This window comes from Dermacentor andersoni, chromosome 10, assembly GCF_023375885.2.
Source record: "Dermacentor andersoni chromosome 10, qqDerAnde1_hic_scaffold, whole genome shotgun sequence".
NCBI classification, from domain to species: domain Eukaryota; kingdom Metazoa; phylum Arthropoda; class Arachnida; order Ixodida; family Ixodidae; genus Dermacentor; species Dermacentor andersoni.
In genome coordinates this window covers 121,857,441-121,884,699 of record NC_092823.1, presented here as the reverse complement: position 1 = coordinate 121,884,699, position 27,259 = coordinate 121,857,441, and the positions used below count along the sequence as shown (strand labels likewise).

The 27,259-nt window shown below is 44.3% G+C and overlaps 1 protein-coding gene and 1 non-coding gene across 2 annotated transcripts; both read right to left on the bottom strand.

Annotated features, from left to right (window-relative positions):
• Positions 1 to 1,496: 1,496 nt before the first annotated feature.
• LOC126544905 (uncharacterized) lies at positions 1,497 to 27,259 on the bottom strand. The gene is made up of 7 exons (XM_050192447.2): positions 26,968 to 27,259; positions 10,818 to 10,970; positions 7,891 to 8,208; positions 5,756 to 5,875; positions 4,474 to 4,701; positions 3,055 to 3,189; positions 1,497 to 2,205 (listed from the first exon to the last, which is right to left on the bottom strand). The coding sequence occupies exons 1-7, from the start codon at positions 27,113 to 27,115 to the stop codon at positions 2,111 to 2,113; spliced, it is 1,197 nt and encodes a 398-aa protein (XP_050048404.1). The 5' UTR covers positions 27,116 to 27,259; the 3' UTR covers positions 1,497 to 2,110.
• TRNAF-GAA (transfer RNA phenylalanine (anticodon GAA)) lies at positions 16,070 to 16,142 on the bottom strand. Its single transcript has one exon. It is a non-coding gene; the product is annotated as a tRNA-Phe (tRNA).

Sequence of the window (27,259 nt, the reverse complement as noted above, 5' to 3'; positions counted from 1 at the left end):
AAGAGTAGCTGGTGGTTATGATGGCGTGGGCGGGGCTTGACTGCAGACTTGAGTTATATCCGACTATAAAGACGATGCATAGAATTTTGTTTACTTTCATCGTATGCAACGTGTAATGTCATGCAATGTTTATAATTGGGCCCTACAAAGGACACAACTCGACTTCCGTGCAATTTTTATGCTTATGCGCTTCGCCGCTCGCAAGCTACGCCGAAATGCGAACTACAGAATAAAAAAAAATAAAAAAAAACTCAACAAAATGCGAAACACGGATTGCACATCTAACAGCGATATCCAAAAGGACGAAGGCAATTTATGGTGTTTGCCGAGGGAAGAAAGGTGATAACAAGTGTATGCTCAGAAAAGTACTGCACGTATCACAGAAAAGTACGACGTGCGTCAAGGAATATTTAAGGATTCTGTACTTCTTGTGCCACAGTGGCAGTTACCCATTCAGGAGTATTAGCCAAGAATGCGGGCACATCGATTGGCATATTGGCAAATAATTCGTTAAGCGTAATCCATTATTCCTCCACTAGCCCGCCGATGTAACACGCTATTCCAAAAGTTGTTTACGACAATACTGATGACGATGTAAGAGAGAAACTATGATGATAGTGTCATCATCACGTCGTTGCCATCTGAAGTCAATGTTTTGGACTTTGGCGTACTGCAACACTCCGGTGACAGCGAAACACTTTGGTCGTATGTGAGCTGACATCACGGTCTGCTGGTTGCTATAGAAGGCGCGGGACACAGCTTTTGCCCCTAGAGACGATGCAAATGAGAAGGGAAATCACAGCCAGAGCGTAGTATTTATGATTTGACAACAACGTAAGGAAAAAAATATTGCGATGTATGCGCTCCACACTTGCAGCTTACACTGCTGCGAAATCTCTTTATGGCGCAGAGTTACAGATTTGTAAACTTAGTGCTTCTATGTTCTTATTTAACTTAACGCTTTTCGGCTATTCTTCAAAAATTAAATAAATAAATCTAAATCAACACTGCGACGCCGGGTTATTAGAAGAACTTTCTCAAATACAGCAGACTTTATTCAATAGATCCAGCAGTTGTGTCAGGAGGGCATTTCTGCGTTTTACATGTATTTCAATTGCGAAATCGGTGTTCGCCCACACTTAAAGCTTCCTCTTAAGAGCTGGCAATAGGTCCATCCACTAGGGTATAATAACTTGTACTATCCATATAATAAACTTGTGTGAGCTCAATGAGTTGTGTTATTGCTCATCTACAAGTCATGAAAAACGAGAGAAAGAGGGTAACGATACCCCCAACAGATCCAATCTGTCATTGGTATTACTTTTTAAAGTAAACATGGAAAAACCGTCATACCTTAGGTAACGAAAAACACTATAACCTCGAGGAGCTGCACGATCTAAGTTGACGTGCATCACCTAAAATCCTCTCCCGGTGTACGCCGAAAGAGTCACCAATGGTTTCTTCAGGAGTACAGGATGGGGATTTATTTAGGAAAAGATAGCCAGGGCGCAAGTTTAGGAAATGAATGAACGTTTATTTTCACTGCTATAGTTACCCTTGGTATAAATGAAGCCTATGCTTTATGCCATATATAAGACTTAATGATCGTACAACGCATTTCGTTTACTGAAGTGACAACCTCAAGCACGCAAAACAGTCTTTACTGTGGTGAACAGCCGCCCTAAAAAGAAGTTGACGTTGGCATTTACTGGCCTCGAAATTTTTTATAAACCGTAGGGTAAGAATTAAGGCATTAATTTATACCTGCATAACCTGCATAGGGTGAGCTGGGCATACCTAGTGTTTCGTTGACATTGGCTTCGAAGAGGTGTCCCTAAGAAAGTAAGCGCTAAAAGTGCGATTTTTAAGTTTCATGAACGGTGAACAAAGCAACTTTCGTGACCTTGGATATATCACGTTGCGTTCTTGCAACCTTGCCCACTGTCAAGCTCAGCAGCAAATCTTAACAATGATCCTCATCCGCTTCCTTCGCGTGTTTACTGCTGACCCGCTGTCCATAGACCTGTATAAATAAATATTAAGATGAGTCACAGTTTCCCGAAAGTTGACTTGCATCTTTGCTGATGCGAGCTTGTTGTCCTCGCGCCCTTCAACAAGGGTTTTGTACGTAGTTAAGCAGAAAACCACGTGCGTTCAATGCTCCATCTGACACGAATCTTGCCGTGAAAGGACCGGACGTCATATCTGCAAATAAAGAACAAATACACAAGTTGATATAGTTAACAAATAGTGACAGAGCGCAGCTCAAGCTTCTAGCTCTGGCGAGATTGTAGGATGTCTTAATGCCTTCGCCGGTTCGTAAAGGCTCCTCATGTAAGCCCTTGTGTCATATGTGCCTCCGAGATCTGTAATGGCACAAAATTTTACATGTGACAGCACAGTATATTTGCACTGGTGCGTCCTATTTTCGTTGAAACCTCAATCTTATATGTTTCATATATATGTTGTGTCACCAAAATCACGGAGGCAGCAGCGGTCATTCGCCGAATGCAAGCTAGATGGCACCACAATACCGCGTCAACGCAAAGGCTTCATCGATGCCGCAGCATTTTTGAGTACCATCGTAAACTTCAGGCTTTCTACATTCTGGAAAGTTCTGGAACGAGGTTGCAGAATTGCTCAAGTCATTCCTTCTGCGCCTGAAAATACAACCAATGGGCCATATTGTGATCCCTACACCTTTCCCACGATCTGTGGAGGCAACCGGACTCTTGACTGGTTAACATCCCTGCCTTCCTTTTTACTCTCTCTCTCTCTAATACTCCCGCAGTTCTCTGACACCATAGCCAAACCTTCTTTCAAAGAGCGTCACTTAAACAACAACAACAACAACAAATAGCCAACCGTGACTTAAGTCAAGCGAAAACCTTTCTTGGTTGGTCGGTCGGTGGTCGGGTAGCCGATCGTCTTTCGTTCACTCGTTCATTCGTTCGTTCGTTCGCGTACACTGACAATCATCGTGGATATTTTCCGCACAGTTCTTCAACATCAAACTGGTAATGAATCTTCACATCGCACTCCAGCATGCCTCACCTGTGACTGGTGCATTGATGACGGGATTGGGCATTTCCGTCGACGGGTTCAGCTTTGTGCCGCAGTACCTGACTCCTCCGAGAAGCAGGTAATCCATGGTGCACTCGGTTACGCCCAGGCCCGCTTCGGTTTCATCTTCAGGAAGCAAGGATTGCGTAACGTCATGTCTCACGTTTTCTAGAGCAGGGGCTATTTATTGCTGAGAAGTACGCTCAGACATGCTTTCAGAGGCTCAGCGGAATGACGTCACGGGAAATGTGGTTGGTTGGATCTTATGAGCGTCCCTTTTGAAGCGAGGTGGTGTTTGGTGCCACAAGCTTGCAATTTTTATCTTTCCTTTAGGTTTGTATTATGACACTTAAGTCTCACAAAACGTGTTATTAAACCGCTATGCGCATTGGCAGGTTTCCTAAGTAAAAAAAAAGGAATATCATCGATTGCTAAATAAATTTATTGACGTAAGGAGTCATCTGATGTCATTTCTTCTTGTGTTTCCTACGTTTACGGTGCCATACACCAGCCAAATTTTACTAATGCGGACTGCAGAGTCATTCGCATTTCTAGTATTCTATATCAAGCCCAAGAAATCGTGCAGGGTAACTGCATCCTCATTTACGTATGAGTGGTTGCTTCGACAAATTGACAAGACACCCTACGGGTTTTCTGCCATTTTCATGCGCTACGCATACATAGTTGCAATAAGAAAAATTTATCCTATAAATTCATGTTATCACACATTTTGATTTGACTTCGCACAGAAGGATGCGGCGCTTTGAATTATTGTGTGAGTTAGGCACACACAAACCGAATACCTCCCTCCCCCCAGACCTCACTTCCCCCTTATTAAAAAAATTGAGGGGTCTGTATACTTTTGCTTACTTGTGTTATATGTGCGGGTTTTAGCCTCCGACAGAACTCCTTTTAATCAAAAGAATTACCTCTGCAAACATTCTGAAGTTTTGCAGAGAAAGTGCGCCTAAACATACATTGCCTGAAGTATCGAAGGATTTAATTCAAATAAATTTAGTATATCTAGCCTGTTCAGCCGTCTCGTCAAATGGTCTAATGCAAACATGTCACGAACCTTCAAGACTGAGAGAATTGACTTCCAAATCGATTACCCTTCTGGGTAATTTGTAAGGTCATTCATCACAACTCCGACGAAGTTATAATAGGCTAAGTTCGAAAAAACTTGGTAGGGGGACTATAAGGGTATAAGAGTTGGTACAAATTGAAAATCTGCAGTTTCACTCCCGAACCTGCGGAAGCTGTGAAGATGCATGACCTCAAGTCCGCAGGACAATCGAGGTAGACGATAACGCACTGTTTGAGCGGGCTTAAGGTATTGGCGGTAAATTAAAACGCAAAGAGCTTAAACACGTTTCTTCTGTGCGCCGAATGTATGGATCGCATGCGTACTCGTTGTGGGTGCGTTGTCTGCACCAACGTTCTGTATGGAGAAGGGTACATCCATTCCTGGCACGGAGTAGGTAATGGAACAGTAGCCCGCCTCCTTCCTGAAGCACACCGTGTAGTCTAGGTTGTTGAGGTAGCCGCGCCTTGGGGGTATCTCCTGCGCCTCGGCGTAGTCGAAGCTGCTGAAGTTGCCGCTCACCCCGGTGTAGTACTGCAGGCAGTTGGAAGGCGCTGCAACCAGTTATAAATGTCAGCACGTTTGTTCACATAAAATGTAATTTTATGCTTGAGAAGAGAAAGAAAGGGGCACTAGACTGGGTAGAGTTTGGAATGATGCATGAAATTTCCGCCGCCAGCATAGTTTATATGAACGAGAAGCTTGGGCGGAGAAACTGTAAATTGTGTTTGGTCGTTATCAAGTGTTCCTCTGACCGTCTGCATCTTTCATTTACCTTTGTTTATAGTACATACTAAGTTGCCTCTAGGAAGGCGCATGCCAAATACTGGTGCCATATTACCTCCATATGCGCGGTCGAACTGTGACCAGTCCTACTTAGGAAATGCGTAGTATGAAGACAGAAACATTGTAATGGTAATACGAGAAAGAACACCGAGAACTACTAAGGCACCCTGTAACGCAACTGTTATTATGGTTTAATTGTACTACGTCCCCATAAATATTTGACGCCAAAGACCCACGGATCCATGAGCTGTGTTTTGTGTTTTTACAAGAACACAAATGTCTTGGCAAGCGTTGTCAGCATGACGATACGTAGGTTTGCATATGAAGGCGCAGGGCAAAATTTCGAATTGAAAAAGAAAAGAAGGAATCAGTGTGTGATCTGACATAGCATTGCCGTTTATATAGTACTCGATTTTCAGTAAGCATAAGCTGATAATGTGCATCTGGGCGCTGCCATGCTTCAAGAGCAGTTGAACAAAATGACTAAAATCGTTAATAGTTTTAACAAGAAGACAAAAAAGAGCTTCCATTTTGTCCGTAAATTTTCAACAAAATCTCTCAATGCTAACTTTTTTTCACACAGAAAAGGACGCAGGAGTGAAAGGAACAACGCGGACAGTCTTGTACAAAGTCCTGTCAGTTCTGTGTCCTTTCTTGTGCGCTAAAAAAGTTGTTACTGTGGATAATGAACATGCCCAAGCACACGCTCTCTCAATTACACACACATCTCGCCCGTTTCACAAATATAATTTCAAAAAGCGAGTCATTTTGTAAATAAACTCAAGCGGAGCTTCGAAGTAATAGAGTGAGATGATATAGAACCTCTCCTGGGGCTGTCGCATTTGATCTGCGATATCTTGATGTTCCAGCGGCTGTTCCTCGTCCCATTCGTCTCCACGTAGAGGTTCACCGGTCCGGGGGACATGTCCACGTCGATGTACACTGCGGCCCCGATCAACCACACAGAGATGCATTAGTCATTCGTGGGATATAACCTGTGGGATTACTATACCGAGTGTTTCAGCGAACACTTCCAAATTAACAAAAAAATGCCTGCGGCAGGTAGGCCAATTCTAGTCCACGAGTTACCCGCTACGGTTGCTTAGTGGCTATGATGTTGCGCTGCTAAGAACGAGGTCGCGGCATCGAATCCCGGCCACGGAGACCGCATTTCGATCGGGGCGAAAAGTGAAAACACCCGTGTACGTTAACGAACCCCAGGTGGCCTAAATTTCCGGAGTCCCCCACTACGGCGTGCCTCATAATCACGTATCATAAAAAAAAGAAGGTTGTGGGATATTTACCCACCTGCGGCAAGTTGTTTTCTCATCCACTTTCGTTTCCATTAATTTATCATTTCTTTATTTCATTAATTAAGCACAAGTAATTTCCCCTATGTTGTCCTTGGTGTCAGTGTTTGTTGGCTTCTTATGATATGACTAATAAAAATCGGGCCCCTCGGTTAACCCCCTTTCTTCTCGTTCATAATCACATAGTGGCTTTGGCACGTAAAACGACATAATTTAGTCCATGAGCTGGTCTACTCGAAGAGACAGACATTATTTGCACAAGAAATTGAAATGTTTAATAGAGTTATTAAGAAAAAATGCCCTACTTAAGTTTGTAACCAGTTAACTTATGGCACATTTTGCAATTTACAAATTTTTGGCGGGGACTACGCAAGGCGGATCCACTTTGAACAAATTCCAGCATGACACCAGTTTAGAGATTTTAATTCCCGAACCTTGCGGAGAAATGCATTCCAGTTACTTATTGTGCTTCAATTCATAAAACAAAGTTTTGTGAAGAAAGTAAGTGGAACGACCGTGCATTTTTACCGCAAGTTGGACGGCGCATATATCGAAAATGGTGCCATCCACACAGTTCTCTTCAAGTGAATATGCCTTGCAGTCTCACCCTCCAGAATTAGTAAATTGCACTATGTGCCATAAGGTAATTAGGTAAAAACTTAATTAGTTGATTTTTGTTAATTTGTCGATTATGCATTTAAATTTCTTGAGTAAGTAATGTCCGCCTCTTCGAGTAGACCAGCTTATGACCTCGAATTGTGCTACCTGCAACAGGCAAATAAAAAAAAAACTTTTTGAAGTGTTCGCTGAAACACCTGCATAGGAGCATCAATTCGATGTAAAAACACTTTGTGCTTGAAACGACAATGAAACAAGCCGGAATTAAGCACTGCCCTTCCATTCTAAACTTCATCGGCTGTGCTGGCGGACTTCCTGTGCCGCTTGTGAACTTGCCCCGGAGAACCCAGCCAAGGCAACAATCCCTGCCTAAGGTGGGCCACTGTCGCACAACTAGCAAATTAAGGGAGTATTAACTTGACATTTTCAAGTAAACGTCCAAGTACTCGAAATACTACGAAAATACTTGAAGCCTTTCAGAGCACCCTAAATATTTTGATAGTAATTCTTTCTACAATCCAGTTTCGGTTTCGGCACTCAGGTGCCGTGAATTCTTAATTACGTTATGATGCACTTGCTCGCACCTTTCCATCAATCACCATGGCTTCCACACGCGAATGTAGCCCGAATAAACACGCTCAGCAATCTTGCGTGATTTCTCTATGGCCAAAGCGTGCATACGTAGCCGTTACTGCTACACGACTTAATTTTTTCTGTCTGTCAGGACATTTTTGAGGCTAACGAACGTAACGGCACGTCAAAACAGAGACACAAGAACGTAGAAAACGTCACATCATTTTGTCATTAGTGCGGTGTTAGATTCCCTAGGATGACCTCTGCATAATTCATATGGAGCCATTCTTTACTGTGAGCCAATGCCACGGTAACCTCGCAAATATTAGGTCCGATGCACCCTGCGAAATTTTTATCGGTCTCATAAATGTGCTCTGCTTTAACTGTGCGAAAACATGGCGCCCAACGTGGGGACACGTGTCGTGTCCGTGCGAAAGAGTGCGATCAACCACTGACGGTGCTGGCCGGTGTTCAGCCCGCACAACGGTGGCACCACGTTGTTCGCATTCTGTCCCGTCACAATCAGCTTCTCGCCGTCGCAGTTGCCGACCGTGGGCCGCTCCAGGTCGAACTCGTCGAAGTCGAGGCGTATCTGGCAGATGCGGTCGCTGAGCTTGAACACCTGCACGGCGCAAGTCGACTGTCCGCCCACGCCGCTGGAGTCGCCGTCGCCGCCGCTGGGCGGCGTCTGGGTCGCACCGGGGGCAGCGTGGAAGCCGGGACTGCTGAAGTAGGTGCTGTTCAGTGTGATCATGGAGCGGCAGCTGGCGGTCACTGCGTTCACGCAAGCATAATAACACTGCAGTTCTAGCCTCTGCGTGTACGTAATATTTGATTTCGTGGAATACCGGACCTCCGAAGATGTACACACAACAGGATGGATGCCATATGACCGTGCCCTTTGAAACGGGGCGGTGGGTTGCGCCACCTAGCCCTTGTTCTACTTCTGCTAAATGTCCTACCTGCCTTTTTTAACACACAAAGAATTCCCACCATCAAACTTTCTGAACAACTATTGGGAACTTTGTTTTTGTGCGCCTCTGTTGTTTGTGGTTTCCCTACTTTTCTGCCACCAAACCTCCAGTTGTCTTTTACTCATCTCTCTTGTGGACATAAGCAGCAGCAACGCTTGTAGCGACATCTTGTGACTGCTTGCTCAACAACAGAGCAATCCAACTGCTTTTAATGAGAGTGGTTTTCTTTTCCTCTTTCACGTGTTTTCGTGGTAGGTTGCTAGTCGGACTCGGTAAGGAAAGCATTCGCTTGTTCGTTCGTTTTCGTGCATTAGTTCGTTCGTTATACCCATTTGCTTACATTGGCAATCGTCGTTGATGGTTTTTGCACATTTTTTGAATGTTTGTTTTATACTATATTCTCGCCGAAAAAGAAGAATTTACGATTTTTGGTCCAATCAATGTTTTACAAGTACCAAAGATACATTTTACGCAGCTGATCCAGAAAATGAAGAGAAAAAATAACAGCTCCCACAGCGGCATTTCGTGATATGCGAGAGCCGTACGTAACAAATGCACTATGCTGCGGGCTTACGCAGCTTTAAAATTTTATAGCGTACACGCGTGCAAGTTTGGGCGAGTTGATAACAATTCATTTCTATAATGTTCACAGTGCATGCAAACTACGGGAACTAAGGGAGAGGTAGCGAGTGAATAATAGCCAGTTTCAGGGGGACGTTGGTCGACCCTCTTTAATTTCACGCCTGTCTCTTATTCTCTAACTCCGTGTGCACTGTCAAACCCATCGAACTTTGATATTTCGATTCCAAGATTGCTTTCATGTCACATCTAAGAAAGTTGATATTGCTTAGGAAGCAGGCCTCAAACATGCAGCTCAGATGCCTAATCTCAGCATATTGTGAAGTGTGTACTTTTTCTAAATTTCAGAGAGAATCAGTGGATCGCAGCACTAAGTCCACATAAATTATGCAATTAGAGCTACTTGAACTTTGATTTCTCACGTTGATATCAACGTTTTCGGGGGGTAGGAGGGGGCGATATTCTTGTAAAGTATCATATGTTTAGCTGGAATCACTGCACCAGAAAAAATTTTCAAAATATGCGATTATACATTTATGATTATGGTCCAGCCGATGCCTTTAGCAGCACATGAGTTGCAAATAACCCGTCGTAGCAATAATTGATTTCTACGCTCTAGATGAACTCAACGTCATGTGATGGTGCAACAGCTGCTGCCGGTGAGGTCTATGTATTGATATTTCAGTATTCTGTAAATAGTGATACCATGCGTACAAGCTAAAGCTCTGTCTCGATTATGCAGCAAACTTTGTGTTTAAACGTAAATTCATACATTTACTGCGAATACCATGATGCGTTGTGTGCCCGGCCATTGATAGAATTCTCTTTCCCATGTGTTTCAAACCCACCAACGTAAAGTAAATATAGTAAAGAAAAAATTACATCTGCATGTAACTGCATCGCACGCTATTTCATTCTGCATGGGCTAGAATATTAAAGTCTGAAAGCAAGGAACCATGTAATGATAGGACCCATCCTCAAAATCTTAAACTAACAAAGCTTTGAAATTTACAGAAACAGGGAAAATATTTATTTTGAAATTACAACTCGGAGACCATTTTGCTTGTGCTCCGCCACATGACATCTCATGCTGACGGGGAAAACCCCTTAACGACTTCCTTAACGACCCGAAAGAGAGCCTGCTTCCAGGCAGCGCTCGAACTCGTATTTCCAGATGCGACTGTCCGTTGAGACACCACCGGGGGATAGTCCGTGGTTTTAAATATGACCCTAGGAGCTCTATGCTGCCTAGTAACGCTTCCCGTACTGATAGATTATCCAAGTTGGCAGGACCTTAGTCATCATAGCTAGGTAAAGCCACTTTTGTTGACGGGATGTTCGAAAATTGATTTCTAGGAAAGCGCGACTATTTGAAGAGTGGGTGGAGATACAATACTCTTTAAGGAATTCAAACAAATGACACGAGAATTCGACATTTGTTTTCCTTGACTGTGGATGAATAACAGGGCAGCTGCAATTATTAAAGCCTCCCTGCCGTAAGAAAAGACCCATAATCATTGTTCATGGGCCGCCTCGAAATGCACACTGTAAGCAAAAAAAAAAAGTAAGAAAAAGAAACCAGAAAACAGAAACCATAGTGATCTGTCAATTTCGCTATATAAAAGCCGGTTGCCAAAACCGGGCTGCAGTAAATAAGTAAGCTTTTTTTTTCTTTGTCACCTTTCACATTTCGTTTCTTTTTTCTAAATTTAGAAGCACAAATATTGTGGGTATTTGATTCGAATAAACTGCAGCTCGTACACGCGCATGGCGGGAAGTCCCCCTTGTCCTGAGTGGGGCACAGACTAGAAAAAAGAGAGTGTTTCTTACGCGAGCAGCAGACGCCGAATCCGAAGGCGCACTGGCCGTAGGCGGTTCCTCCCCTCTCCATGCACTCCTTGAAGGCGTAGCAGGTGCCCTCCTGTCCCCAGGTGCCCGTGCACATCAAGTTGGGAAAACGCACCACGTGCAGCAAGTGAAGAACTGCGAAAAGGACGCGGCCCAGTCGACGAGATCTACGCTGCCACGTCACATCCACTCGTCAAAAAAAAAAAAGAAGAATTAGCATCCACCCAGAATTATGGCACGAAACTACAGAAGGAAACCCACACGGGTTTCGAACAAAATGGAGTTCACGCAATTGAAGGAAGAAAGGTTCGCCCTGGTGCAAGGACAGAACGTGGCAGAACACCCTTCCGAAGCGATCATTCTGCCGTTAGAGCTAAAACAACGAGGCCAGCAGAATGAATCTCGAGACCTATAAACACATTGTTGGCCACCTCCACCCAAGATGTCTCGCAATGAGCAAGCACACAAGGAAACAAGGAAATTTATTTACGCATTACTGATAAGACAAAGGCAGAGCAGCTAAGTTTCTAACGTCTTCTTCTACAGAACCAAGCTAGAGTGTGCATGCCTCAGTGTTGCGCGCAGCGTCGTAACAATACCAAAATCTTGAAGCTAAAAGGAAATTAATCCACATGTGAAATGGCAAGATGGATCAAGTTTTATGGCGAGGAAGAAGAGTCATCCACGTGAGATTGGCACTGTGAAACGCGTGCGTGACCCTACTTACGTACGTACTCACATACATACATACATACATACATACATACATACATACATACATACATACATACATACATACATACATGGATCACCACCACAACAATCTTCGTCATCATCATCGCCATTGCCATATTAAATTCCACTGAAAGAAGAGAACCCCTTTCGTGGTTCTCAAATCACCTCTGTCCAGCATCAGCCAAGCGCCCGCCTTATCTGTGCCGGAAAATTTCCTCATTTTGTCCCTCTGCCTGATACTCCGCCGCTTTCAGCTACGTTTCCACTCCCTTCGCGCTCCATTCTGTCAACTGTTATACTCCATCAATTGCCTATTATACGCTGTGCGCCAGCTACCGAACTCTAATCTCCAATACACCTATCTTACTTCCATCACTATCAACACCTAACTTTGCACTTCCGGCTGGCTCCCCCTCTGGGCCTTTGCAGTCGCCGACCAGGTCACGTGCCTCAGCTTTCCTCCTCTTGCCTGCACATCGATCGTGCGTGACTCCAGATTTGGTTTCCGTTCTAAACTGGGCTACCTCATTCGCCTACGATAGTCAGACGCCAGAAATGCATGCGTTATACTTACAGCTATAAAGCTAACTGCGCTTGCCACGTCCTAACTTCCTGGGCACGGCTTTCTCATAAGTGTCTTTTGTTTTGCGTTACACAGATTTCCTGGAACTGCCATACGGGACACCCAGGCTCTTAGACCCTCACGGCAATGCCGTCGCAATATACATGTCGTAAGCGTGAGAGAGAGAGAGAGAGAGAGAGAGAACAAGAAGAAACACTGCCTTCGTATTACTTCCGCGTCAGATAACATTCAAAGTGAGTTCGCACAGTGTATGTCGTCGCGTATTTCCCAGTGTTGTTTGCCGTTTGTAGTTTGGCTTTCTTACTTAGTTTGTTTATTTTGATCCAGGTGGCGAGCCACCGATGGCGATCGACTCGCGAGGTTCTCACCTAACGGCTTCTGAATAGGATGCGTCGTTCGTCGCCCGTATCGCGTAACATCGAGACCATCGCTCCAGCACCGTTCGCACGTACGCGCAGCGCTTAGTGATTCGCACGCGATACACTCGGCCCGCGCGGTGGTGGGCGGTAGCGAGCGGGCGCTTCTTCCGCCACCTATGGGGCACTGGGGACACCAAGCGGTCGCGTTCACGGGCGGACTCGACGCACTCGACTCCTCCGCGCTGAGGAGTCGAGTCGAGTCCGGCCGTGACGTGTTGTGGTACACGACGAAAACAATGGCCTTTGTGACGCGCTGTGACTGCATCTGGCCGGGACCAGCGACCACCAAACGCACATTGGTGGAGCGAATAGCTTTGGCCGCCATGCGGGCCGATTATCGTGTTTGAATCACTGAGCACATTATACCTGCACTGAAGATACATTCCAAAGGAAGTTTGTTGAAAATCACGCAAAAAGTCAATACGGACTCAATACAAACTCATAGAGGCGTCAGTATAGTGCTCCGTCGTGAAGGCATGAAAATTATCCAGGTCCCGCCCATCGTGGGGAGCGATGCTACGAGAGGCATTGTGAACCTGTCGCTGGCTATCCAGCATGGTTTGGGGGTTCGGCAGAGCGTCGCGAGATGGATTAACATGTTCGCGTAAGGCGAGAAATTGCGGTGTGTGACGTGAGAACGATTGTGACATCAGAAGTAAGGTGACGACGACGGCGAAGAAGCGTTACGACCTGCTGCGTCACGACCAGGACCGATGCTGAAGGTGGTGCAGTATGGATCAAAATGGCGCAACTCGCGCTTTCGTAAGCAACTTGTTGCCATGTGACGTGGCGCACGCGAAGGACAGGGGAAGGGGGGGGGGGGGAAGGCTGACGTCTGTGGCCTAATAGACACTGGCTCGAACGCACGTACCCTCGCTATTTAATTTGATTAGCATTCGTAGAGTATTTGACGAGCTTTCCGGTATCAATCTACGGGGTGACCATTTCTAAATTAAAAAAAATTGACTGTGCCAAATAGCCTGTTTCTAGTCCTTCAGCTGGATTATTCAAAGAGGCGGACATTACTCCCACGAGAAACCTAAACACATAATCTACTAATTGACGAAACAATTACTAAATAACTATATAAATTATTCACTTTGCGGCACATATTGCCATTTACTAATCGTACCCAAGTGAGTTTGCCAAGCATATCCACTTGAAACGAATTTTGAGGATGGCATGGGTTTGGAGTTATGCGCCGTTAAACTAACGGTAAAAATGCACTGTTCTTCGACTTACAAAAAAAACGCTATTTTATGCTTTGGAGCACAAAAGTAACTGGAACGCCCATATCATCAGAAGACAACAAAGGCCCCAAGGACTGCATTGGGTAATTTACTTGTACGTACTAATTAAATTAAATAAAATATAAATTAATGGGATTGAAAGTGGAAGAATAAACAACTTGTCGCAGGTGGGGAACGATGCCACATCTTCGCATTACGCGTGCGATGTATCGCATGCGTAATGCGAAGACATGGGATCGTTCCCCACCTACGGCAAGTTGTTTTTTCTTCCACTTTGATTCCCATTAATTTATAATTTCTTTATTCATTACATGAGACGCCCATGTATTTCCTCGCACACTTTGGCATGAATATCTCGAAATCGTTGTCATTGTGAGAATTCATTCTAAGGTTCGTGGGCTCACCCGCTACAATTAGTAAATTACAACATGTGCCGTAACGTAATTAATTTACAATGTAATTAGTATATTTTCATCAATTAGATAATTACGAATTTAGATTTCTCGTAAGAGCAATGTCCGCGTCTTCGAGTAATCCAGCTCAAGGAGTAGAAATATGATATCTGCCGCAGGCGACTTTTAAAATTGTGTAACACTTAAAGTTGATCACCAGATATAGGAGGTGGTCATTTTTAAGTCTTCCGGAACGCTCAAAAATGACCTGTTGCACATAACATAATTCTAGTCCTTGAGTAGGATTATTCATAAAGCAGGCATTAACACATACTCAAATAATAATAAAAATCGCTAATTAACTTCTTCATTAATAAACTTAGGGCACATATTGACACCAGTCTGGAGAAATGCGCCATCAAACTCGCCGTAAAGAATGCACTGCTGTTCCACTTACTATTTAAACAAAACTCTTCTATGCATTGAAGCACAAAAGTAACTGGAACGCCCACGTAATACGTCCCACACTAAAAATAATGTCTCGAAACTGGTGTCATCCAGGTGATCCACTTCTAGTGAATACGTCATGCGAACTCACAGGCTACAATTCGTAATTTGCAATATGTGCCGTAAAGCATACTTGATTAAACAGTTAATCAGTGATTTCTTGTTAATTAGTTGAATGAGTGTTTCGATCTCTCGAGTCAGTGATGTCCGCCTCTTCGAGTAATCCAGCGCAAGGTAAAAAATTACGGTGTCTGCCACAGGCAATCTTTAAAAAAAATCCGGAAACCTTAAATAATGTCGCCTCGTATATGTCCGTGCCCATCTCTAACCGTTTTGCCCAGGCCATGCCAACCCAGACCACTTGGTTTATGCAGCTCTTGCGCATATCACAGCTCAATCTGCGTCTAGTTAGTGCCATCATTATAATAATAAAAATAATCACAGCAATAACCACCATAACATAAACAACGTATTTAAAAAATCACCATTCGCACATTGAACATAAGAAATAAAGCTAATCGAATTGCCGTCGCCAGTCCCCTCCAAAGGACAGATTCGCCATAATTTTTTTTCATAAAAGTAAATTTGTGCTTCACGACACGACCCATGCTCCAAATGTCTCAAAGCCCTCTTTTGAGGTTGGCAAAACATATAGCATGCGTGAGCAACTTGCCCTTTTCCAGTTCTAAAAGCACCAGGCGCGAACAGTTGGTATATGTATATTACATATATATATATATATATATATATATATATATAGGTCAGTGACCTTATGGGTAGAAAATCGGTATTTTCCAGCCCTGGTTGGATTCCATCATCGGACACGCTTTTCTTCTTTTTTTTTTTAACAAAACCCGAAACGAGGCAACACAAGAGCCTTGCTACCGCTATGCACCTGGAATGGGGCAAAAATTAATTTACATTGAATATCTCGGCGTTGTGACATGAATTCATCTATCTATCAATTCATGCATTCCACTGCTTTAACACAAAGGAAATAACATGCGTATTTTCTTTTACGCGTACAGGTCACGACTACGTTATTAAGACTATTTATCATCTCCCCCTCCACAAACACGGTTTTATTAATTGATTTAACTATCATAAAGTTATGTACATCAAAAGCATCCAAAGAAGTTCCCAGCTAACTTGCTTCATAAGATTTCGAGTGCTCCTATTCTAGAATGCACCTGGGCAGTGGCAAGTGAAGACAGCTTGATCGTGAAATGTCTTTACTGAATGATTCGAACTTTGGTATTAAATTTGCATGGGCATCTCCCTACACACAAAAAAACTAAAAAAAAGGAGCCAAAGCGACAAAAAAAAAACAGAAAAAAAAAACGGGCACTGCCGAAACCCGGGATCGAACCAGGGACCTTTAGATCTTCAGTCTAACGCTCTCCCAACTGAGCTATTTCGGCACGCAGAGCTCGTGCTCTTAAAATAGCACGTCGTCTGAATTCAAACGCACGTTGACTGCTTTCTGGATGGAGTGTTGCAGCATTACTTTTTTTTATGCTGTCTGAATGGTCTTCTTATCCTGCAATTCTTAAATTTCACTAAAAACACTCATTTCATTCAGTTATGTTGGTAGACTTAAAGTGGAATTGCAAACAGGCGGGGGAAAACGTAAACTAAGTCTTGATAAGCCAGGAAAACATAGATCACTGTGACCTCACAGACATTCGACAACGCCATTTCGGGGTTATTTACTCGTGCATCGATAAAAAAAAACTACGTCGTAGTTAAAAGTAAGTTAAGTAGTTGTGGTTTTTGGGACGATGTAGTGCCACGATGTTTGTGGACTATTCCTCCATAACATAAACCCTTCCCGTCTCCCACAGAAAGAACAGACAGTTTGGAAATACCTCGAAATTTGTGAAGTCACCTTGGAATGATGGGGAGCACTGTATGAGCGCGAAATTCAAAGAACGGAAATTTGGTGCTCGAGCTCTGCGCTAATGATAAATACGTTCTCGCGAAAAAGTATTACAGATGGGGGATTGAAAGGCCAGCGAAACTCATCTAGCGTTTCTCTTGGGCGTCCCTTAAAGTAATAGTAACAACGTTATTTATGCTTCTCAATTAATTTTGCCACATCGAAAATCCCAAATCAGCGACTAGTGTTCCAAAGGCAAATGTCTCAGCCCGCTCGCAAACCTTACAGGTGTCAAAAATAAGCTGTGTTACATTTTCGTACCATATAGAGCTAGAAAAAAAAAGCAGCATGAACATTTGAATATTGCAACAACCATAATCGCCGAAATTCCGGATAACACTCGGGATAACTCGCGATAATCTCGGGATAACACTGGATTCATCATTTCATTACAGAAAAAAAAACGTATGGTTGCAGCATACTCAAATATGTATCTGCCGATATATGCATCGCGCGCGTCAGCACCTTCCAGCAGGCACATATGGTTCAGCATTTTTCATAGTGGCGTAGGTTACTGTAAGCAGACGCGGGATTACGCTCGTTCATCTTATCTAGATCAGGCGATTAAGGCACAAAAGAGAAACGCTAAATCACGTTAGATTGATAAAATGTTCTTCCAAAAGTATATTGTTAATTTCAGGTTTGTACGTTGGTTATTAGAAGAGAAGGCGAAAGTTCAAAAAAGTTTCATTCTGAAGATACACCAGCACCGATATGTCAGTGTGGCGTCACCAATCCCCAAGTACTTCTTTTTTATTTGCGCTTTTGTGGCAGCCTCAATGGAAGTTCTTGAAACTTGCTAAGTTCAGATTTTGGCTCTTTTACAGCAAATTGATGTAAAATGGGGCTTTCTGTCTGTAATTAACTCACAGCCTTGCACCCATGGGGGTTCGAAGGTGTGAGTAATAGACAGAAAGCACTGTTGCAAGTCTATGTTAGTTTACAGTGTGGCTTAGCAAGCCTTCTCTCATTGTACCAGCGACCGCTATTGTGCAAAGAAAGTATGCTAGTACAGCTGCAATACTTTTTTCCCGTTAGCGTCCCTTCAGGCGGCAGGAAAGAGCATTCAGAGATGTACCAGTCTCTAGGCACACAGAACACAGCATCGACTTTCCAAAACAAAATTTAAGTTGTGTCATTCTTGATTACCAGAGACTGCAAGAAAGCTGGTACTGTTCAGGACATATCCCAGGGCAATATTCTCGTAGCAAGTACCATGTTCATCTGGCTACTTATGCACATGCAAAGGAAGCTTCGTTTCACAAAAGAACGTCTGAAAATTTAGTCTTATGGCCCCAAAAAATAAACAGTATTTACCGAAAGATAGTTATGCACCTATTAAACAAAGCGGAAAAGATGTACGCTATTGTAAGTGTCCGCCTTGAGTTTAACTGTCGATCATCTATTCGTCACATAGGAATGATGGTTCGAACATGTATTGGCATAAATTTCGTCATTCTCACATATGGGTCAACATCGCGGAATTTTAGGTGAGAGATTCGGAAGCACATTTTTCGTCGCAGTATCTTCAATGACAATTAGACAAATTTATTATCCAAATTCTATCGATCGAGTGACCAGCCGCGGTTGTTCAGCGGCTGTGGCGTCGCGCTGCTAAGCATGAGGACCTGGGTTCGATTCCCTTACACGGCTGCCGCGTTTCCATGGATGCTAAATGCAAGAACGCTCGTGTATTTGTATTTAGGTGTATATTAAAAGATGCCCAGGTGGCGGAAAACCCCAGGAAGCCCTACGCGCATTGCATGACCTGCCCAGCAAAATTTTTTTCTCCTAATGACAACTAGAACATCGGGGGTCCCCGTTTTCTCTCTCTGATCGAAACGGCTCTCATCCTGTCTTTCATAGCCACGCCTGACATTTTTCGTTATCAGCCATCGCTTACTCACCTCACGCTGAGGACAAAGTATTAAAGATATTTTGCCGCTGTTATTGAAACCGGCTGTTAGTTCGGAGACGGTTACATATACACACGCAGAGCTTTGATTGTGAAAAACAGGATTGTGAAACAGAGACGCGCACGTAAACCATGCATGACGCGACACATGTTTAAAATGACCAACGAAAAGAATAAACTGCGCAGCTTATTTCCGAAAAATACAAATCTGGACGCATTGCAAGCTTTTAAAAGATGGAGAAATCTTACAAACGAAACACTTCGAAACACTAAACGCGACTACTTTTCTAACGTGTTTGATGATATGAAGCATAGTAAACATTTATGGCAGCAGATTTCTTCGCTTATCTTTTATGGGAATTTGACGACCAATTTGAAAGAGTTAAGTATAAACAACACAATTTTAAACGGAGAAACGTTAGGAAACGTTTTAGAGCGATAGCTCGACTACTCCAGGTACAAACCCAGAAAGCGCCTGGTTCCGTAAATCTGACCTTCAAGTTCAACCAAGGTCAAAGTGGGACTTAGCCTGTCACTATCGGCAGCTGCCGCGAGTTAATTTACTCACCACTCTTTACTTGTGTCGATAAACTTTCACTTCTTACTTCATCTCAGTACGGTTTTAGGCCTGGATTACCAACAAAAGTGGCTTTATTAAAAAATAATTATAATAATACGCCACATTGAGAATAAACTGCTAACACTATGTGTGTTTTATTTATTTTTTCGAAAGCGTTCGATCGGATAAATCATATTGCTATGTTAAAAAAGCAGTTTTGTTATGGAACTGAGGTACTGCAGCTGATTTATTAAGCGGCTACTTATCGGGAAGCTATCAAACAGTTTGTGTTGACCGATAATTATCAACAGCCTGTGAAACTAAATGCGGTGTTCCCCAACGCAGTATCCTGGGGCAGCTGTTGTTCCTTATATGTATGAATGGTCTTGTAAACATTGAAACGTCAGCTAATTACGTGATGTATGCAGACGACATAAGTATCTTTCTAGCAGAAACAGATGCTAGTGACATATATATATATATATATATATATATATATATATATATATATATATATATATATATATATATATATATATATGTCACTAGCATCTGTTTCTGCTAGAAACAGATGCTAGTGGAAAAACGTGGAAATCAAATTCTGCATATCCTAAGTGCATGGTCTTTTGAAAACTTACTGTTAATAAATTGTTCTAAAAGAAAAGCTGTTTTGTTCCGCCCAATATCCGTGCCATGCAACCTCGCTGACATCCTACACTTAAATCACTCTGTCATTGAAATATCTCTTACAGCTAAATCTGTGGGAGTAATCTTTTTACGAATTTGTGCTTTGGGACCACCACACTGACTACCTACGCACTAAACTTTCGAAGGCTTTATATAGGCATGCTAAAGAAGTGTATCTGTTTCCCCCCAGTCCACCAGAACCGTTTAGATATACTGCCTTGTTTGCATCGCATTTGCGTTACTTCTGTCTCGTATGGGGAAATAGCACTCAGAAAGCTCTGTATAAGCTAACTATAATGAAAAAAATGCTTTACGAGCTATTACAAAGCAGCCATATGATTCGCGCACATCTCCGTTGTCTACTAAACTCAGAATTTTGAAATTACGCAGTTGTATGAGCTTAAGCTACTATCGACCCATAAATTTGAAATACGTTAGGACGCATACAATCTGAGAACATTGTTAAACTTGCGAGAAAATGCTTTTTTACGTTCACTGTACTTTCACCGAACTTTCGCATGTACCAAGCTCTCGCACCAACTATGGATTTCGGGTGAGGAAGTCTAGCATCACACAGGTTTTAAATAATTTCCACCCCACGATAGAGAATTTGCGAGCACTCTTGGGAAATGACTTGTATGCGCTTTTTGCATAATGCATGTTATCATTCGCTTTTTTAATTCATTTGGTTACATAATGTAGTAGTTTCCATCTTACATATATATTGTTTAAATAATATTACAGCTAATTAATATTATTTACTTCTGCTAAAGTGTCCTATGTTGTTTAGCAAACTAGTATCGCAGCTATAACAGTCTTCGTGTACATTATAAAATATAAAGACGCCAAATAAACGGACACACACAAGAGAAGAGAACGGGACAGGGCGCCACTTGCAACTGCTTTATTCACAGAACGCAGGCACATATATAGCCTCACCAGCTACCAACTAGGCCAACAAGAAGTGCTTTTAAGCTATATTTCGTGTACATGTCTGACTTCTGCCAATGTGCCTGCTGCCGGGTACTGGGAGGTGGGGCCAGTAAAGCAACACGTATATGAATACCCTTTTCCCACCTTCCCAACCATATCTCACTTGCAATTGTTTTTTACTTTGTGGTAAATAAAATAAACTTTAAACTATAGGAGATAGCGCCATGGCGTCAGCGCCCGTGATGCGTTGGCGATGCGGAAATCTTCAAAAGGCGAAACATTCAAAGCGTGGATTAAAAAATACGCTCCAGCAGGGATCACGCCACGAGGGCAAGGACCTTAGTCTTTCGGCATTGTCTATTGTGGTTAAACGGTGCGGTGGCGCATGTACTGTGAACCTGACTGTTCACGGTAACGTGTCACGTATCACGCAACGCTAAAAAGTTTCTACTTTCGCGAGATTTCGCGAGACTGGCGTCCGGTAGCGACGGTGTCTGCAGAAGACGACGTTCCTGGAACTGTGCTAAGGCTGCAGTGCGCCGGGAACACAGCGTGTCACAGCGCCGAGAACGCTGCCGCTCGAGACGTCCATGGGAGCGGCAGTAGATAGTGTCGCGACATCTTGGGAACGTGTAGAGTTTGAGCTTTAGCGTCATACGGCGATACGTTACAACGATACGGGGGGGGAGGGGGGGTCGGTTAGGCCCTCTGCTCATGCATCGACTGCGCAGAGGGCCTAACCGACCATATGGGCTCGGTCAGATGAGAGGTGGTTCTCCGCAGCCCTCTTCTGGCTGGCCAACTATGGGCTGTCCAGCAGGCCCACGATGCGGCAGAGAGGGGCTTGGCCTTCCGGTTCCCACGTAGGAGCGGCCCGCTTCGTGATGATTCACGATCTGCAGGACCTCAATAAAGTTTTACCATACCATACCATACCATACCATACCACCATCCCGTACACTGTGGTATAGAGCATACGGTCAATTTAATGATGCATTAAGAAAATTCTGGGGTTTTACATGTTAAAACCACGATACGATTATGAGGCACGCCGTAGTGGGGGACTCCGGATTAATTGGGACTAAGGTCATTTAACGGGCACCTGATGCACGGTGCATGGGCGTTTTTGCATTTAACCCCCATCGAAATGCCGCCGCCACGGTCGGGATTTGATCCCGCGACCTCGTGCTTAGCAGTGCAACGTCAAAGCCCCTAAGCTTTAAGCTTTAACGTCCAGTAATGCTTTTGTATGTTGTAAAATATGCTGTAAATAATGAATGAATGAATGAATGAACCAAGACGGGTACGGATGCAGGAAATAATTGGGTTCTCAGAGCACTCCCTATCGTCAGCGCATCACCAGCGCTAATGTTGCTGCGGCCCTGACTGCACCATCTGCTATAGGTAAAGAAATTAAAGCATTTTCCGTGCTCGGCTGCTGTCTCTCTAGGCCTCGCAGCGGGAAAACAAACAGCTGATTTCAAAGAATAACGATAATTGCCAATACTTTGTCCTTAGCACGAAATGGATCTAAGGGATGACTGATTTTACCATCTATTTCTTGCTGTCAGGACCCATAGTAGAAGTAAGGGCGGATTCGAATCGAAGCGCACGGCTGGTCTGGCCTGTGCGCCGCCATGTTGCAACGTAACCACGGTAACATGCTTGCCGTGGTAGTCAGGCGTATAGGGCGCGCATGCGCACTGGGCCTTACGGGTTAGATATGAGGGTAAGGTATACCACATACCGCGCAAAGCTAAAGCCCCTCCGCGGTTAGAACTCTCTATTAGCCCCAAAAATAATCGTTCGAAAATACGGCCCTAACGCGTATCATTGGCTGCTCTGCACGCAGCTGATTACACGGAGCGCAGAGCTGCCGTCGCGGCTTGAAATCTTGAAAAGCGATGATCATTCAAATGAATACTATGATGTTTGGGCTTGTTGACGTCGCAGTGGTAAAATCGAGGGAGCAAGGAGACACAAAACACCCCCACGCACACAGCTTGCTCTCAAAGCACTCATTTAAACATTTCGTTTTGTGTTTTCTAAGTTGTATTGGCCAAATTTTGTGTTTCGTCAAATAATAGGTTAAAGAACATGCGCGCGAAATAAAATTGATGCTCTTCTGCAGAACTATTTTTATTTGTCCATGCCAAAAACTATATATAAGAAAAAAAGTTCCATTTTGTTCTTGCCCAGCAGCGACGGTTGTCCAAGACAGTGCATGGTAAACTTGTTGCGCTTAACGTTGATCTGTAAGATTTCAACGAAATAGCCACTGTCTGGCAAGCATATCGTTATTTGTTGGAAGATACTTTACTATGAACAATGAGAAATCGGTGATGCTGAGCGACTTAGTGTGGACGGAAAGAGAAACTTTTTACGCCGAAGCTGTTTATGGCTAGGTTCTGGCGGATCTCGTCTTCGTAAACATAGACTAACAATTGCTCATACTTAAGCCGATCCCGTAGATGGTGCAATCCCGGGCCGACCAGTGGTGGAGGTGAAGCAGGCGTTAAGCACTCCCCATACGTAGGCTGATCCCGAAGATAGTGCAATGCCGGGCCGACCAGCGGCTGAGGTGAAGCAGGCGTTGAGCTTGAATTAGCAAGAAACATGCGCCAACTAAGACGACCATGAGAGGGAGAACGACACAGGATAACACCATCTGCAAACTTCCATTTTCGCTGACCACTGTTCTGAATGGCACGGACAGTTTGTGCGTTTCGGCCGTAAAAAACACGGAAAGGGCCTTGCTTTTGCTATTACCAGTGTCACTTGCCAGCCTGCTCAAATCTAATTCTTTGCACATCGCAGCCGCCGACACAGGATGGCGCTTGTCCTGTGTCGTTCTGCCTCTCGTGGTGGTCTTGGTTGGCGCTGTTCCTTCCTAATTCAAGTCTGCACCATCTAGCCCAAATGAATGTTGTTCTGAACCCAGGCGTCAAGCACTCCCCATACGTGGGCCGACCCCGAATATAGTGTAATGCTGGGTCGACCCGCGGCGGAGGCGCGGTTTGCCATTAAGGGGCCCACATTCACAGCTCCGCTGGTCATCGTTCTTCACAGAGTAGAAGGACACTGATTTTTAAACCAAGAAGTATTGCTGCGAACGCTTTTCCAAGTTGCGGTCATCTATGCCGCTGTTACTAGTATACCAATAATGTTCCCTTAGTAGGCCGCTGTTTCGTAAATCTTGTGTAGCTACACAGTGCACTCCACGCGCATATTTCAGGCTGTACATATATAGAGGGCGCCGAACTGTAATCGGCTTTTCTTTGCCTATGAAGTAATAATTTTTTTTCTAAAGAAATATCACGCTTTCTCTCGCCGATTTGAGCTGCAGTCACTGCTATTGACTGCTTCTACTGGTGGATTCATCAATTATCAAGATTTTACGCGGGAAAGAGTGATGAATACTTGTAACCTACATGCACAAAATATGAGCATGCATGAAACTGATTCTTTGAAATGTGAAAGTACTTGTTTCATATTTAAATAAGCATTTGGGGCCACTTTTTTTTCTGATAGCACCAAGAAGATTGAGTTGCACCGTTTAGCATGTGACGTCATCTGGGTGACTGCCGCAACGCCGCGCACGGCCTGGCTACGTCAGTGTTGCTTGACGCGTCGACAGGCCTTGCCCAGGTAGTTCAGTTTCTGTAACCACGTGAGTCGGGCATCTTGTACGATAGAGAATATTCAGAAACCCTTACCTATTTACACTTTAAAAATCGAGCAGCGTAAGGCTGCACAAACTTGTTGCTTCTGCTGTGATGAGGTAACTGCAGGAAACTCGCAGTAAAAAACGCGCGCACTCTTTCTTCGGCGGAGATCGGTGGACACGAAACTTCTCTGCGAGTTCCATCGCAATTTGAATAACGAAGCGCGGTTGGTCTTACGGTTGAGGTAGAATAGCAAGTACGGGTGCCTTGTATTAAAAAGTATGAAATCTGATGTTTGACGCATCTACACCGTTTGAAATGACATGGTCTATTGCACCTTCCTATCGGGACGCTGGTGTCATTTAGGGTCGCTCTGAACTACACGAGCATCATTTACAATGTATAAAGCAGTCGCACTACGCCGAGTGCTTCTTCTCCAGGCACTTTCAAGCTGACTACAAGGCTGTTCTTCGCTCATTCCCTCTCCGCATCTCAGTTGCTTAGGAGACCTCCCTCCCGAAGTCGCTATGCTATGTATAATAAGCGAAACACTGATGCCTTACCTGGAGGAGAGGCCAAGAAGCTAAGTCGTCGTACAACACCTGGGTGACTGTAATGCTATGTATCGTCGTGATCGCCCCCATGCATTTGATCACACTGATCGACCCAGGCTACAAATCACATTAAAGCCCTTGCGAGGGACCATATCGTACACTCGTGTCAGAATTGGTAAACCAAGTCCCACAGTGTCCGGGATCAGCCCAGTTTATTTAATACATAATGTATCGTGGATCGGCCTCGTTGACTCGGTGTGACACACCACGACACGCCAAACCCAGGAGAATTACGAAAAAGAATCATCGTTAAAAAGGAAGAAACGGATTTGAATTCCGCATTGTAGAGATTCAGAATTTCATGACCCACCGCGATGGCTTAGTGGCTATGGCGTTGCGCTGCTAACCACTATAGGTCGTGGGTTGAAACCTTGGCCACGGCGGCCGCATTTAGATCGGGGCAAAATGCAAAAACACCCGTGTACTTAGGTTTAGGCGCACGTTCAGTTGGTCAGTTGGTCGAAATTAATATGGAGGGCCCCACTACGGCCTGCCTCATAATCAGATCGTGATTTTGCCACGTAAAACACCATAGTAGTATAAACTTTATTAATGTTCGGGGCTTTGGATGGTGGGCGGGTCCCTCAGTCCAGGGCTCCACTGGTCTCAGCGGTTCACTGGTCTTGACCGAGAAGAAATCTCTGGGTCCCTAGATCTTTGCTAGCAAGCCAAGCCTCCCACTATCTGTTGCTAGGCGTAGGCGCCGTAATTTGGAGGACATAGTTTACATGTGCACATCACGTGGACATGTAACCCCATAATTTAATTAATTTAGCATTTCATGATTTCATCTGTAATTTCTACTTTCGTCAATAATTTATTTACAGCTGCATCAGATGAGCCTAGACATAAAAGCTGAGTTTGCTTGTAGCATATTTGTTACGAATGAATCAGCCATTACAATCCAGTTCTTCATAAAAACAGTTTTCTGGCGGTTATAAAACGCAGTGAATTTATGCTTGAAAGGGGGACGCATTACAAGCACGACACGCCCGATGTACTCGAAACAACATTCATTAAGGCAGGAGTCCAGCTAAGACCGCTGGACTCCTGGACTGAGGAGACCAACCACTACACAGCGGAAGAGCTACCTACGTTCGTGTGCTCTCCTCTATAATGTTTACTCTCTCTCATCGGTTTACTGCACTGGCTTCAGCACCAGTGGCAACAAGATGGACAAGAACGAACTGCATCTTTTTCTTCCTTGCTGTGTTTCGCGCTTAAACCAGCCAAGCAAACCCAATTAGGTATGCCCATGAGCATAGGCGGAAAGTTTTAATTTTTCTTGATGGAGGGTTTGCGTCCGACCAGCTTTCGGAACGCCACAAAGAATTATATATATATATATATATATATATATATATATATATATATATATATATATATATATATATATATATATATATATCTGTCCGGGGCGACAGAGCCCCACCCCCGGAAAACTCTGGAGGAGGCTCGGGCCCCTCCCCCCCTCCCACCCCCCTCCCCCGTGGTCGGCGCCTATGTTCCGGGGTGTTTTACATTGCCTCTTCGGTCATCTGTCAAAACTTCAGTGATGCACCAGTGTAACTCAATTGGCAGCATTTTCTGGGAACCGGGAAACTGCCACCGTTCCCGGCATCGTACCCGGGACCAATGTGTCCCCGTGATTCAAGTTGTTCATTACATCGGCGTTGATCCCGGGTTCGCTCAGGCGGAAAAGTGACACGGCCCCGAAAAGCGTTGATCCCGGGTTCATTCGCCGAATCTGGCAACAAATTTATCAACCACCAAGCTTTCCGAAAAACACGTGTTGGGTTTCCCTTGTAGCTTCGCGCTCCTCTTGGAAGGCTGACATTTTTGTTTTTTCTTTGACCAGTACATTTGAGCAAAGCACCTGTATCACGCGGCAACGCTTCGAACAAACGTCAAAAGCCCACGCAGCTTACGCTTACAGCGGCTATTCTTGCTCCAGGTCTGTGCACTGGTCCTCGGCTGGTCATCGCGCAGTCCGAGACTCATTCGGTAGGCATCCGAACACGAAGATAGAACCCACGCCGAAAATTCCACCAGCAGCACAACATCGGAGCACCGAAACCACATGGCAAAGAAAGGACACTCGTTTAGGACGATGCGCGCTCAAAAGAACGGCGCGGCGTCATAGCCACAGGTTATCTAGCCCTGGGCCCACAGATCTTAGAAGAACGTCCTTCCTGGCGAGATGCCAGAGACCCAAGACCGAGCGGT

What these genes read in the sequence shown, in the direction of transcription:
- LOC126544905 (XM_050192447.2), bottom strand. Translation starts at nt 27,115, where the DNA reads ATGTGGTTTCGGTGCTCCGATGTTGTGCTGCTGGTGGAATTTTCGGCG. An exon ending in CTGGAGCAAGAATAGCCGCT is followed by an intron (nt 10,971 to 26,967) that starts GTAAGCGTAAGC and finishes TCCTTTTCGCAG; the next exon opens with TTCTTCACTTGCTGCACGTG. An exon ending in ATTCGGCGTCTGCTGCTCGC is followed by an intron (nt 8,209 to 10,817) that starts GTAAGAAACACT and finishes GCGTGAACGCAG; the next exon opens with TGACCGCCAGCTGCCGCTCC.